This window comes from Capsicum annuum, unplaced genomic scaffold, assembly GCF_002878395.1.
Source record: "Capsicum annuum cultivar UCD-10X-F1 unplaced genomic scaffold, UCD10Xv1.1 ctg4748, whole genome shotgun sequence".
Lineage (NCBI taxonomy): Eukaryota > Viridiplantae > Streptophyta > Magnoliopsida > Solanales > Solanaceae > Capsicum > Capsicum annuum.
In genome coordinates, this window is record NW_025855126.1 from 841,805 (window position 1) to 856,320 (window position 14,516).

General features: G+C 35.8%; 1 protein-coding gene across 3 annotated transcripts; it reads left to right on the top strand.

Moving 5' to 3' along the window:
* Positions 1-1,294: 1,294 nt before the first annotated feature.
* On the top strand, positions 1,295-13,587 carry LOC107876611 (proline-rich receptor-like protein kinase PERK9). 3 transcript variants are annotated; one of them, XR_007050248.1, is made up of 9 exons: positions 1,295-3,365; positions 3,504-3,914; positions 4,006-4,092; positions 4,649-4,719; positions 4,801-4,877; positions 4,980-5,127; positions 7,245-7,406; positions 7,501-7,785; positions 13,365-13,587. XR_007050248.1 is itself a non-coding variant. In XM_016723500.2 (8 exons), exons 1-8 carry the CDS (start codon positions 2,321-2,323, stop codon positions 7,702-7,704), a joined length of 2,205 nt encoding a protein of 734 aa, XP_016578986.2. In that variant the 5' UTR covers positions 1,295-2,320; the 3' UTR covers positions 7,705-7,928. The 3 variants fall into 3 exon arrangements, 1 of the variants encoding a protein (XP_016578986.2); XR_007050249.1 differs by lacking the exon at positions 13,365-13,587 and adding an exon at positions 12,624-13,099; XM_016723500.2 differs by lacking the exon at positions 13,365-13,587 and having other exon boundaries at positions 7,501-7,928.
* Positions 13,588-14,516: the final 929 nt, after the last annotated feature.

Genomic DNA, 14,516 nt, shown 5'->3' on the forward strand with positions numbered 1-14,516 from the left:
TTGCAATAAATATGATATTTTTTTAATTAATAAATAAATAAATTAATAAAAAGAAATGAAAGGAGAACGTTCACAAAAAGGAGAAAAAACAGTGTGTATATATATATATATATATATATATATTGAATTTTATAGTTGAAAATAGAGTTGGAGTTGTGATTGGCCATAGGATTTTTCGGGAGTTAATATTGAGAATTCAAATGTATTTTTTTGAAAAAACAATAAAAAGAAAAAATAAATTTTAAAAAAATTAGAATTGTATTAAAATGAGTTATTTTATAAAAATAAAAAATTTATTTATTTTTAAATAAATTAAACAATACAAAAAGTGATACTCGCTCCGTTTAAAAAAGAATGACCTAATTTGACTTGACACAAAATTTAAAAAAATAAATAAGATTTTCAAATTTGTGGTCTTAAATTTAAAATATGTCAAATATACCAAAATATCCTTCAATCTTGTGGTCTTAAACATGTCATTAAGAAAGTTAAAATTTAAAAGTTGCTAAAAAGGGAAAAAGATCATTTTTTTTAAACGAATTAAAAATAAAAATAGATTTTTTTTTTTTTGAAATGGAAGAAATATAAAAAATAGTGAAAAGAATTCTTCAATATTTTTTAAATTTCGAAATAAAATGAAAAACATATTCCAAAATAGAGTGAATACTATATTTAGTCGAACGGGTCCTTAACATTGGATAGTTACAAGAAAATTTTGTACAAAGGATTTTTCCCTTTAACATTTACCTTAAATCCTTGATGAGGATAGGTTTGAATATACTCCAAGTAGTAATTACTTGCCCAACCTTGGACGAATGTGTTCACTGAATTTGACGTATTAAGAAAGCAACTATTTGGCATCGTTTAGTCGGGAATAAGTTATCCCTAAAATTAATTATTTTGAGATTAGTTATCTGAATGACAGAATTTATCGCATTACATATAAATAATTCTTTGACTAACTAATAATCCAATCAAATACTTTCTCCGTTTAAAAAAGAATGACCTACTTTAACTTGACACAAAATTTAAGAAAATAAAAATTATTTTTAAATTTTATAACCTTAAATTAAAATTATGTCAAATATATCAAAATATCATTCTTATGATCTTTCGTATAAAAAATTAAAATTAAGATATTACCAAAAAAAATATATATATAAAATAAAATAACCCTACACTTTTAACTCAAAAAAATTACTATAACTTATGCCTCACGCGAAACACACCTTTCAGTTGTCCAAGGTCCAATGACCACAATGACTACTAGACAATACTACTGTCACGGTAGTACTGAAAAAACACACGTTCCCCTCCTACATTTCCTATTAAAATTCTCCTCTTTATTTGTGTCGTTTTCAGTGTTGTGGTTAAGAGCACTGGTAGGATATCTAAAGACTCCCTTTCCATTAAGTTGCCTTTTTCATTGTGTTCTTTCAATATTGGCTGAAATTCTCATGCTTTCCTTCATGGAGGTTCGATGGGATATTTTGACAATTGTATTCGCTTCTTTGGTCCTTTGTTAAAGTCGGTTTTCGTTTGAAAGCACAAATTCTTTGTTATCCATAAAGAAATCTTGCATTTCTTTTTGCGACTTTGGGTACCAGGAGTTAATGCTTTTTGGTGATTTGGGTATCTTTCTTTTTCCTCATTGGTTGCTTGTGTTGTTAGAAATTTGCATATTCTGCTTACTGTCTGAACCAACATATTTTTTTGAGTGATTTTGGAGAAAGATTGAATCTTGGTTTTGTTTTTTTAACTTGGATAGTTGAGTGTAATTGCTGTAAGTATTGTGGATGCAAATTGTAGAGTAAGAGGAAACAATTTTTACTGCACCTTAGGGGATCTTGATTTGAAAAACATCAATTATAGAGCAAGTATTAGAGTTCTTGGACTGCTGAGATTTAGATAGTATATAGTGAATGGTTTAATTTTAGTTAGTTTTTGGTGGTTGCTTATTTCACACGGTGTTTGAAATTTGTAGCTGAGTTCTGCTTTGGACATAAAGCCAAAATCTTGAGTACTGTGAAACAAAATGCTTTTGAGTGATTTTGGAGAAAGGTCGGATCTTGTTATTGTTTTCAAAAGCTTTGGTTTTTAATTGTGATAGTGGAGTGTTATTGCTGTAAGTACTGTGGAAGTGAATTGTTGTGGATGCAAATTCTACTGCACCTTAGGGGATCTTGATTTGGAAAAATCATCATAGAGCAAGTAGTAGAGTTCTTGGATTGCTGAGACATCAATGGTGTATGTAGATTTTGATACTATATAGTGAATGGTGTAAAAATTTAGTTAGTTATTGGTGGTGGTGAGAATTGAGATGTCAATTATTTCACCCCCTCCAAGTTCTTCTACACAATTTGCAGCTCCACCAACTGCTTTGAATTCTCCAGCACCTATATCTCAACCCAATGAAAACTCATCTTCTATTGCATCTCCACAATCTGCTCCTCCTGTAGAATCACCACCGCTGCCACAATCCCTTCCTCCTACAGCCTCATCTCCTCAGCCACAACCACCAGTTTCTACTCCAACACCTCCTGCAGAATCTGCTCCTCCAATTAGCCCTCCTCCGACACCGTACGGTCCGCCTGCTAGCTTAATACCACCTCCATCTTCTAGTACTTTTGGTAGTTCACCAGCACCTCCATCATCAAGCATACCAAGCAGTCCACCACCACGGCCATCACCTCGACCAGAACCAACTCATCCTGCAAGTTCACTTCCACCACCATCGACACGTCCCCCTGCATTGTCACCTCCCCATTCATCAACTATTCCCCCTGCATTGTCACCTCCATCACCTGTGCGAAATCTGAAACCTCCTCCAGTACCACGATCACCAGGGAATGCGTCTCCTGAACCTCCTAAAAGGTCATCACCTTCACCACCATCATCCAAGCCACCAGCGAATGCACCTCCATCTAAGCCACCACGAAGTACTCCAGATTCGCCAGCCTTAGTCCCTCCGAAAAATTCAGCCCCTTCCCCAGCTGCAGTACCTCCTAGTAATTCAACATCTTCTAGTTCCCCGCCTACAGACTCATCATTACCAACACCTACTGCACAATCATCACCTCCTCAATCGCCCAATGGTGTACAACCTTCTATTTATCCTCCTTCACCATCATTTCCTTCAGGTGACTCTACTACGTCCAGTAACAGTTCAGCAGACAGATCAAAGGATGCAGGGGATGGAGGCATTGGTACTGGAGGGTCCATTGCAATTGGCATCATACTTGTGTTTCTTTTGCTTGGTATTATTGGAGCAGCAGGATGGTGCATATGGAAGCGAAAGAAAAAAGGCTCAGGCCGGAGTGGTGGTTATATCTTGCCAGCAACTCTGGTCTCCTCTCCAAAATCAGGTACTGTTTGGATAGCGTGAAATCATTGTTGTAGTGTGTTAATCCATGTTTTAGATGCCGCAAGCACCATTTACGTAATCTTTAAGCCATCCAGATCTTTTCAAATGCAATCTGAGTAGATGTGCAAATACAATTCAGGTTCTGTCTCATTAAAGGTTCAAGAATCAACACCTGAGATTGGAAATGGAGATGGCTCCAATATTGCGGATGTTCCAGGAAACAGTGGTGGATTAGGGCATTCAAAGCCATGGTTTACTTATCAAGAACTACTTGAAGCTACTAATGAATTTTCGGAGCATAATTTATTGGGCGAGGGTGGATTTGGTTCCGTGTACAAGGGAGGCCTAGCAGATGGGAGAGATGTAGCAGTAAAGAAGCTTAATATTGATGGGAGCCAGGGGGAGCGTGAGTTCAGAGCTGAAGTTGAAATCATTAGTCGGATACATCACAGACACTTGGTTTCACTTGTAGGTTATTGCATTTATGAGAACAGAAGGCTCCTTGTCTATGAGTATGTCCCTAACAACACCCTGTACTTCCATCTCCATGGTAAGTGTGGCACTTTTCAGATTTCAACATTCAATTGTGGCATTTGGTAACTAAAGTTTGCTGTTAACACTTGCAATTTACAAAATTACAGCACAGGGGAGGCCTGTTATGGATTGGGCAACACGTGTTAAGATTGCTGTTGGTGCAGCCCGTGGAATAGCATATCTGCATGAAGATTGTAATTACTGTTCTCTTCTCTCCATTTCATTTCTTCTCAGGATGACAAGATAAAATGCTTACCAAACAACTGAGACAATTTAGGCATCACCAATCTGTGTTTGGTTACTAAAATATCCTTAACAATGTTCAACAGCAATTATGCAAGCACGAACAATGAAATTTTTTCTCCTTATGACATAGTTAGATTGCCAGTCACTAATGAATTCTATCCTGTAAAAAACATATTGAACATACTTGGAAAGGTGACCATTATGGTGTGGTATCTGTTCAGTCACAAATGAATTCAATCTTATAAGAAATATAATATATTGAACAGACTTGGAAAAGTTACCATAATGGTGTGATATATGATTACATATTCTCTTTTTCTTGGTGTTTCCTATTGTTGGCCTTCAGCTGACTAAGTATTGCTGAAAGATGACATGAAATTTTCCCAAAATTCAGTCGTTGAAGAGAAATTATTCTTTTTATCACTCTTTTAAAGCATAGATTTCTAATATGACATTTAGTTCTTGCTTCTTTTGATTTATGCATTCTATTTGTGGTGATGGCAGGCTGTCCTCGCGTCATCCACAGAGATATTAAGTCGTCTAACATTCTTTTGGATAACAACTTTGATGCTCGGGTATGTCTGGTTCCTTAATCTCCTTTATTTTACATTATTTTTCTTGTAGACTGCGTTTTACAATTGATTCACTTTTGATAGGTTGCTGATTTTGGATTAGCTAAATTAGCTCAGGATGCAAAGAGTCATGTTACGACACGTGTTATGGGTACGTTTGGGTAGGTTTCTCTTCCAACATTGACATCAAATAGAGCATAAGAAAACTTACTGTCGTCTTTTTAGTTGCCTATGTGTACTATAATTTCTTGGTTTGTCTTTAGATACATGGCCCCTGAATATGCATCCAGTGGGAAGCTGACTGAAAAATCCGATGTATATTCCTTTGGAGTTGTGCTTCTGGAGCTAATTACTGGACGGAAGCCTGTGGATGCATCTCAGCCTTTGGGGGAGGAAAGTCTAGTTGAGTGGGTATGTTTGTAACCGACCTATCTCTCTTTTCCTCTCAAGTCCATAGTGATGAGAACTCTTTCATTAGCATTTCTGCACCTTCTATGAGAAATTGAATCAGAATTTTGTAGTTCCTCTAGACTTTTTCCTCACTTCATGAATTTGATAGCTGGTGTTTGGAAAAACCACATAATTACTCTACAGAGGCCTCTAGTTGCAGCTCTAAGAGAGTTGCATTTCTTGGTTTGACCACGGCAATGTCTTGAATATGAGATTGATGTGCTACAAGTTCTGAAAAATTGAGACCTATACATAAAGAATTTGTTTAATTGATTAACACAGACAAAATCAGGTATCGTGGAATGAGATAAATCAGGTGAATTGTAGTCTCTTAAGGTCAAAAGTTAAAGCAGGTACCAAATGCAAGTTCCCTTGTTGAGATAAAGGATAGCAAGGAAATGTGGAAGTTTGGTTGAAGTTTTTACGATCTGTTGCTGGAGCTTATTCCGGTGGAGCTACATGACTCAATGGGAGAGAGAACATTTGCTTAGTTGTTTGGGCACTAATAAAACTAGACTGAGAGGTGCTTTCATGTTTTAGAAAAAATTCCATAACTTTTAAGGATTCGTTAAACTCCAAATACATAATTGTTATTTTGCACACTTTGGAAATATGTTTTGAATGTCAAGCTTATCCTTGCATTTTGCACATTTTTATTGAATCTGTTTTTAATCCTTTTGATTTTGGTTTTAATTCTGAAATACTTTTAATTGATGTATTTCAGTCGTGTATGATCAACCTTCTAACTAAGCGTAAAGGTGTGAATGTTCAAGTCTTAGTTCAGGAGAATGTTAAATCCAAATATATTTATTTGTGACCTCAGCTTCATTAATTGTACTAACTTAGCTTTGTGTTGGTGCCTGCATCTGTAGATAAAGTAGATGTGACATAACTGCTGCTGAATAAATTCATTTAATTATTTTCCCAACCAACTATATGGTGAGGTTTAGGAACTGTGTAATTTGTGCATCTCCTGATATGATAAGTTTGATGACTGATCAAAATATTGTCTTAAAGTAGTGAGATAAATGGCAGGCATGCTGTGAATTAATCTCATAACTGGAATTCTCGAGTGATAACAATTGATTTTTTGCTATATTGAGGATTTGCCTATGGCCTATGACACCAAAATAGCATGTAATAAAAAAATTCTTTATAACTCTCTATCTACTAGAGCAATCAAATAGTATGTCCATTTTCTAATTATGTGTGGAGTAATTTTCAAGACTAAAGAATGGATGAGCTAGGCTCTGTGAGGTTCATCCAAACTTTAAATATTATGATCTTAACATGGACAGTTGTAGACCAAATCCTGTTATACACGAGCTACTAATGCTTCAAGCTTTATTTCTCTGTTCATTACAAGGGAAAGACCCATTTACCTTTTCTTCTATAGCCTTTCAGCTATTCTTTCATGTTCGGAGTGAGTAATGCTGCTTTCTTTTGTCTCATGGAATTGAGACTAAATATATTTGAAGGATAACTCTCTTCTCTTATGCCTTGAGTCTCTATATTAAACATCTCGGTTGCACTTAGCAGCATAGCTGAATCTGTCAGAAAAACAGAAGTTAACTGAACCTGATATTGTTAGTGCTGAGGGCATCAAATCAATTTGTTATTTAAATATTTCCATTGCACTGGATGTCCTTCTCACTGAGATCTGATAAGGCAGTCATTTTACTTTAATTTCTCCGATGGAGGATTCCATCTTCATTTCTTATACTCTATTTTGTGATTTGGTCGTACAATGTTCTTATTTGGTTTCAGATAGTACTGAGAATTATGTAGTCAGTCCTGTAATATTGATCTTTTAGTGCCTGAAACATTAAGGTCTGGTTGCTTTTTCGCAACAACCAAAGCAACACCACAAAAGTTGTCTGCTTAAATTTCGTTTCAACTTTCTCATGTTACCAAAACAATAGATCATAAGACAGTCCTAAATTTGAAACTCAACAACCATATAATTGATCAGTTCAGAACCAAAAACCAATAACAATAGCAGCAAAGATCTTATATCACTTCTCACTTTATCTAGCAGGAGACTTCCACTAACTGCGAGTTAATTTGATTGCTTCCAGGCTCGACCTTTGCTTGGCCATGCACTCGAAAAAGAGGAATTTGATCAGTTGGCAGATCCTCGCCTTGAAAAGAACTACGATGACAGTGAGATGTTTCGAATGATTGAGGTTTCTGCAGCTTGTGTGCGTCACTCAGCTGCAAAGAGACCAGGAATGGGACAGGTATATTCTTTAACTTGATACTACTTCAAGGACAATGACCTCTCTTTTCTAATAGAAGAGAAATTACATTCACATCATGCTTATGCTTTCGCAGATCATGAGAGCTTTTGATAGCATGCTTATGTCTGATTTGACAAACGGTATGAAGGTTGGTGATAGCGCAATATATAACTCTGCTGAGCAATCTGCACAAATAAGATTGTTTCGGAAGATGGCATTTCCTAGTCAAGATCTTAATTCAGATATTTCCAGTACTCAAGACACCAATTATAGTAGAGAGTTGGCTGAACATTTTTAGATGATATACCATGGAGCAAGATGTCTAGCTGGAACAAGTGTATGAATCTGTTAATATAATCAAAGGCTGCTTAGCTGAGAGGTATCTTTATTAAGTTTTGCAAGTAGGTCCTTTGGCTGTAGTCCACAAATCTTGAGCAATTTTTTCTGTAAGTAACTGGAAACTTTTATTGTCATCTCCAGCTAAACTGTTTGTTCTTTCAAGAGTTCATTCATTTCCTTTCACATTCAAAAAGGTCACAATGCAAGTCTTGATGAAATGTACAGGCCCTCCAGTTCGTTCGGGGACATTTGATAAAATTAGAATGATGTAGAGAGATTAGTTTGGATATCGGACAAAATTGAAACGATATAAGGGGCTAATTTTGTAATTCAAAATCTTGATAATGAATCAGTAGGAAGAAGAAGATGTAGAGAATCAAGAGATTAGAATAACCTAATTTCATTTAAGAATCTAAAAATGATTAGTTGTGTTGGTACACAGTACATTACTCATGTATCGATAGTAGTACTCCTAATCATAATGAATTAGAAGGCTAACTAACTACTTGACACAGTATTAACTAACTTCGAAGAGAACTGTTAGTTACCGTCTTTAATTAACTCAGCTAACTTAACAGTTTTTCCCTAATTGTGTTAACTAATTACACTTGGTGGGGGTTTATTCCTGTTAGGAGTCCGTGTCCCATGTTTTATTATGAATCTGTGTGCTTTCCTCTGTTTTATATTACTTATGGGTGCCGTATTTATGTTATGTAATCTTGTAACCTTGTGCTGTGCTTTACTATGTGTTTGTGTGGTACCACGTGTCTTGAGCCGGGGGTCTATCGGAAACAGCCTTTCTACTTCTTCAGAGGTAGAGGTATGGACTGCGTACATCCTACCCCCCCAGACCCCACCAGGTGGGAATACACTGGGTTTGTTGTTGTTGTTGTTAATTACACTGTGAAGTCTTATACTTTAACACTCCCCCTCAAGCCAGGTGGGGTGAAAGATGTTTAATACACCTAGCTTGGACTTTAAATAATGTTGAACTTTGGCAAGTCCTTTAGTAAAGATGTTTGCTGGCTGGTCTGAGGTTACGATGTAGTGAGTAATTGCCAATCCTTGTTGGATCTTCGTCCTTGAAATGACAATCAATCTCTATATGTTTGATTCTTTTATGATAAATTGAATTTGGAGCTATCTGCAGTGCTGATTTACTGCTGGTTGTGTAACTTCTGCTCCTATCTCTTTTATCAAGCCTAGTAATCAGGTCAGTTCTGCAATAGTGGAAGCCATGCTTCTATACTCTGATTCTGCAGAGCTTCTTGATACCACAACCTGTTTCTTTGCTTTCCAGGATAAAAGTGAATCTCCAAACTTAATCATGACGCCAATCTGCATAACAGAATGCAGTGACTCATTCTTATAGTTGTCTGATAGTTATAGACCTTGTCGAGGCTGCTTCTTAATAAAACTTATAATTCTTAGAGTAGCCTCCATATGGGACACCTTAGGTGATTGCAAAACCGACTTAGTGTTTGTACATTAAAGGATATGTCAGGTTTAGTTACTATTAGATACAACAATTTTCCCATTAGCCTTTGATAGGCAATTTGATCAACTGGTGATCTCTTTCTAGATTGTACTTGTCTTTAGTAACTTCAACATATTGCCTTGAAGTCAATTTGTTGTTTGTATCCACCGGTGTAGCTTTTGGCTTTGCACCTGCTACTCTTCTTTCTGAGATCAATTCCAAAACATATTTCTCTAGTGCATTGTAATTCCTAGGCTTGATCTTGCCAACTCAATTCCCAGAAAGTACTTGAGTTCCCTAAGTCTTTCATGTTGAAAGCATTCTATAGTGCAGTCTTGGTTTCTTGAATTAATTCTAGGCTATCTTCAGTGATAAGCATGTCATCTACACTAGAATTAGGATGATTCTTTAATCTGATTTCTTGACAAACAGAGAGTGATCATACCGACTTTGAACAAATTCAAAAATAGAAAAAGCTTCAGTCAACTTAGCGTTCCATTTTCTTGGTGCCTGCTTCAAGCCATACAAGGATTTCATTAGCCTACCTACCATGTTCTCCCCTTGGCTATTGAAACCTTGTGGTAGTTGCAAGTATATCTCATCATTTAGATCATCTTGTAGGAAGACACTATACACATCTATTTGGTGTAAATGCCACTTTTTTGCTGCAGATAAGGACAAAACTGTTTTAACAGTTACCATTTTACCACTGGTGAAAAAGTCTCTTGGACATCAATTCCTTCCTTTTGACTGTATCCTTTGGCGACAAACATAGCTTTGAATCTTTCCATTTCACCACTTGGTTTGTACATTACTTTGTACACCCATTTACATTACATGGTAGACTTTCCTACAGTAGTGGAATAATCTCTCATGTATCGTTGTTTTCTAGTGCTGTGATCTCTTCTTTTAGTGGCTTCATGGTAAGTAGTAGGCTCTGTAACAAAAGAGAATGCAGTAATGTAATATTGGTAGTTATTAGAAAGACATGCATAAGAGATATACTTTCAAGCCCATATAAAGAATCTTTGAGTATGTTAAGACATATAAAATCCTTCAACCAAATAGATGGTTGTTTTTCCTATATGACTTCCTAAATTGTGTTACAGTAGTTGGTAGTGGCACTTCAACAGCTGGCTGCTGCACTATAGGATTGGTTGTTGCACTATTGGTATTACAGGTGCTTATTGATCTATTGGCACTGGAATATCTTAAGATATTAGTTGTCTGAGACCCCATTGAAGTACTAGGATCCCAGTAAGGGATTATGCTTGCTGCGATCTTGATAGAAGGGAATGAGTAATTGATTTGACCAATCTTCTGAACAGTTAGTATCCCTTATGAAAACAGGATTGTTAGTAGATGTGTGTATAATATATCTTCTTTGAATATCACACCCCTGTTAAGAAAGAAAGAATTAGTATTCAGATCTATAGAATACACCCTTTTTGAACCTGTTGAGTCTCTTATATGTTCAATAATCTTGGATCTAGACATTAGCTTGTCAGACCGAGTCATGTCTTAGCAAAGTATAGACATCCTATTATCATTTATCCTTACATGACTAATAGTAGGTTTCTTATTAAAGAATACTTCATAAGGAGACTTATTATTCAACGCAACACGTAGTCTATTGATCAAATACCCTGCAGCCAGAATGTGTTCCTAAAACCTAATGGGAACATGAGCCTGCATTCCGATTTCCCTGGTGATATCTAGACACTGTCTATGCTTACTCTCATCAACACCATTTTGCTGAGGGGTGTAAGCACAAGTTCTTTGATGGAACACGGCTAATTGCTTGAATAGATTCTGACATATGGTATTTGTAAATTCTGTCCCATTACTTGACCCTATTATCTTTACTACTTTACTGAATTGATTCTTTATGTATGCAAAAGAATTGTTGTAAGATAATATATACATCAGATTTTTGTTTAAGAATAAATAACCAAGGCGGTCTTGAGAAGTCATCAACCAAAGTAAGGAAATATCTATTGTCATCAAAAGTAGGGGTTTGTAAGGCCCCGGAAGATCTGCATGTATCATATCCAATGTAACCTGAGTTTTAATACTTCTAGAAGGAAATGAAATCCCAATCTGTTTAGCACAAGGGCATACAGTGCAGTTATGAATTAACTCATTTATTACTTGTAGCCGATTAGGAAACAGTTTTTTGTAGGACTAAGATGAGCTATGTCCAAACCTTCTACACCAGAGTAAAATCCATGTTGACAATTTCTGAGTTTGGAGAAGCAAAGCTACTGATTTGTCCATTTCATAAGCATATACAATCCATCATCTAACTTACCAATCTCTTTCACCTTTCCGGTGAAGAGATTTTGAAAAATACAAAAATTAGGAAAGAAGGAAGTAACGCACTCTAGTTCTTTGGTTAGTTTTGAGACAGACAACAAATTATATTTAAATTGAGCACACAGAACGCATTTGATATTGTACTTCTAGCAGTTATAGAATTATCTCCAAAGTGTGTGACAAGTGAAATATCACCATTAGGCAAATGCACCTTTTTAGGTTTTTCAATTTCTTTGACAGTAATGTTTTTATTTAATAGATCAAGATCAGAAGTCATATGATTTCTGACTCCTGTTCTATGATCCATTTAAGTGCATTTGGTGCTAGTGGTGATATAATCTTTTCTATTAGCATTACCATCATTTCCAAACACTCAGGATGTAGAGCGAATGTTGTTCTGGTTAAGCATGTGTGCTTTCTATTCATACTGACTTTTTGCAAAAAGAATAGAATAACCCTCATTCTGAATAAGTTGTTGTCCATTGTAGTGATCCTGTCCAGTCACCTCATTGATGACTTGATCTTGAACTTGATGCCTTATACCACCGGTATTCTGATCATAGACACAGTTTGAGTGACTTCCAAGCTGGTTGTATCCCTCATTGTTTAACTCCGTAGATGCATTTATGCAGACAACAATTAGCTACTGCAACTTTCTTTTTGGACTTTAAATCATTCGATACCTTACCAATTTGTAGCCCACCTCTCTGGTATGTCCCTTGTACTTGCAATAGTCACGGACAAGATTAAAGTTCTTCTATTTCTGATAACTAGTAATAGCAGTGTTATTGACATTACCACCATCCTCATGAAAGTTAGACTCCACTACTACTACCATGATTGTAAGATCTAAGTCCTCCCAAGGTTTTGGGATGTAAATCTATGTCAAAGTTGGTACTATCAGGACTTGGTCCTAAATCTCCAGCTATAGCTGCCCTCATTTTTTGACTTTTATCACCAAGAATCATAGCATAAGCTTTGTTCACTTTGGGTAATGGACACATCATAAGAATTTGACTCCTAGCATGTCCAAAATTATCATTTAGCCCCATCAAAAACTAAAACTTCTGTTTTTGTGAGTGCAGCACAAAGTCCTTGGACTTACTACAATCACAGCCTGGTGCAGGCACTCAAACTCTTCTCAAAGATCATTCAATCTTGAAAAGTGCAGAGACTCAGACAGGGATCCCTGCACCAATGTAGCAGTTTCTTTAAGGATATTGTAGATTCTTGATCCATCCAATTTGGTAAACTTTTCAAGGTCTTGTCAAATAGCCCGAGCAATGGATGCATACATAATACCGTTAAGAAGATTCTTTGAAACAACCCAAGATAAAACTATTGCATTAACCCTTTCCGGGTGATTCCACATGATCTCATGAAACTTTTCTTTAACACAAGAACCATCAATCAATCCCAATTAATGTCTACCTAAGAGAGCAATTCACATAAATCTAGCCCAAATTAAATAATTCTCTATGCCAGTGAGTTGAAATGATATGATTTGTATTCCACTAACATCAGAAGAATGTAAAAATAAAGAGTGATTTTAATGTTGGAACTCCAGTGTAGTTTTGCACCCCATCCATATTCACAGTTGAAGAAAACTAGGTTGGCACTGAACCATTTGTATGCTCCATGTCTCTTCGATTCGATGTTTTTGCTTGACAAAGTAGTGAAAGCAAGAACAGAGAAAAACATGAAAAGAACCACTGCTTACTATCAAGCATTTTTCAGAATTTTTGAATTCCAAAAACGAATTCCTAATAAGAGATCTAGGGCTCTAATACCATGTGTAATTCAAAATATTTTTAATGAATCAGTAGGAAGAAGAAGAAGGAAGAAGATGTAGAGTAGCGGTGGCAAAGGACAGGTCGAGTCGGATATGAGGAATCAAAAATGGGTAAGGCGAAAGCAGAATAAAATATTCGACCTAATCCATATTTGTTACGGATAAAAATGGGTAAACCTAATGGATACTCATATTACTCAGCTTCTTATTATGTAAAGGATAAAGTAGTTTGAGATTACAAATATTTTTTCTTCTTCTTCTCCTTTTAGGATGTGTTTGATATGAAAGAAAATATTTTCGTATTTTTCTAGAAATATTTTTCTGGGAAATAAGTGGTCCTGAGTTGGGATCAGGAGTCGAATCTCGAATCGAGGTCAAAATTTGAATCTCTGGTCGAGTCAAAAGTCTGATTTGATTCTGGGTCGAGATTTAGATCTCGAGTCTCAGGTTAATATCGAGATTTGGGTCTCAAATCGACTTTGGTAATTAGGTCTCGTGAAGGGTTTGGTAGTTTGGTCTCAGATCAAGAGTCAGGATTCTGCGTTTAGGTTATAATCGTGTCTCAGGTTGGGGTCATAGTCAAGAGTCGGGTCTTTGGTTGGATTTATATTTGGCTCTTGGGTTGGGATTGGATATTGCGTTCTTGCTCTCGAGTTGGAAGTCGAGTCCCTGATCAAGATTCGTTTTTGGGTCTCGAAATGAAAATCAAAAATTAAAATATCAAAAAATTTTAAAAATTAAAAATGGAAAAAAGAATTCAAAATAATTTTCAAGTTTTTGTACTTGTTTTCAAAAATATTTTCTTTTTCATCCCAAATGTACCCTTAATAAGTATACTCTAGAGGTTATAACTTCACATACTTTAAGGATAGTGTAATTGATGAATACTCTTGAGTTAATCCATATTTTATGATGTATAATATAGGTTGATTCATATTTGACCCACTAACTCATTTTAAATGGGTTGGATCGGCCGGATAACCACATACGTTATCCATTTGGTCACTCACCCTAACACAAAGGAATCAAGGGAGTAAAATAAGGGAAAAAACTATCACATGATCATTTTAAAAATAAATAGCCCAAGTTTGATATTTTATCAAGAAATAGCTGGTCGACTATTTTATTTTCACATTATAACCATTTTCTAATTTGGGTCATTTTGGTCCATGTAGTTCAGATACAG

What these genes read in the sequence shown, in the direction of transcription:
- LOC107876611 (XM_016723500.2), top strand. Translation starts at nt 2,321, where the DNA reads ATGTCAATTATTTCACCCCCTCCAAGTTCTTCTACACAATTTGCAGCT. An exon ending in CGTGTTATGGGTACGTTTGG is followed by an intron (nt 4,878 to 4,979) that starts GTAGGTTTCTCT and finishes GTTTGTCTTTAG; the next exon opens with ATACATGGCCCCTGAATATG. An exon ending in AGGAAAGTCTAGTTGAGTGG is followed by an intron (nt 5,128 to 7,244) that starts GTATGTTTGTAA and finishes GATTGCTTCCAG; the next exon opens with GCTCGACCTTTGCTTGGCCA.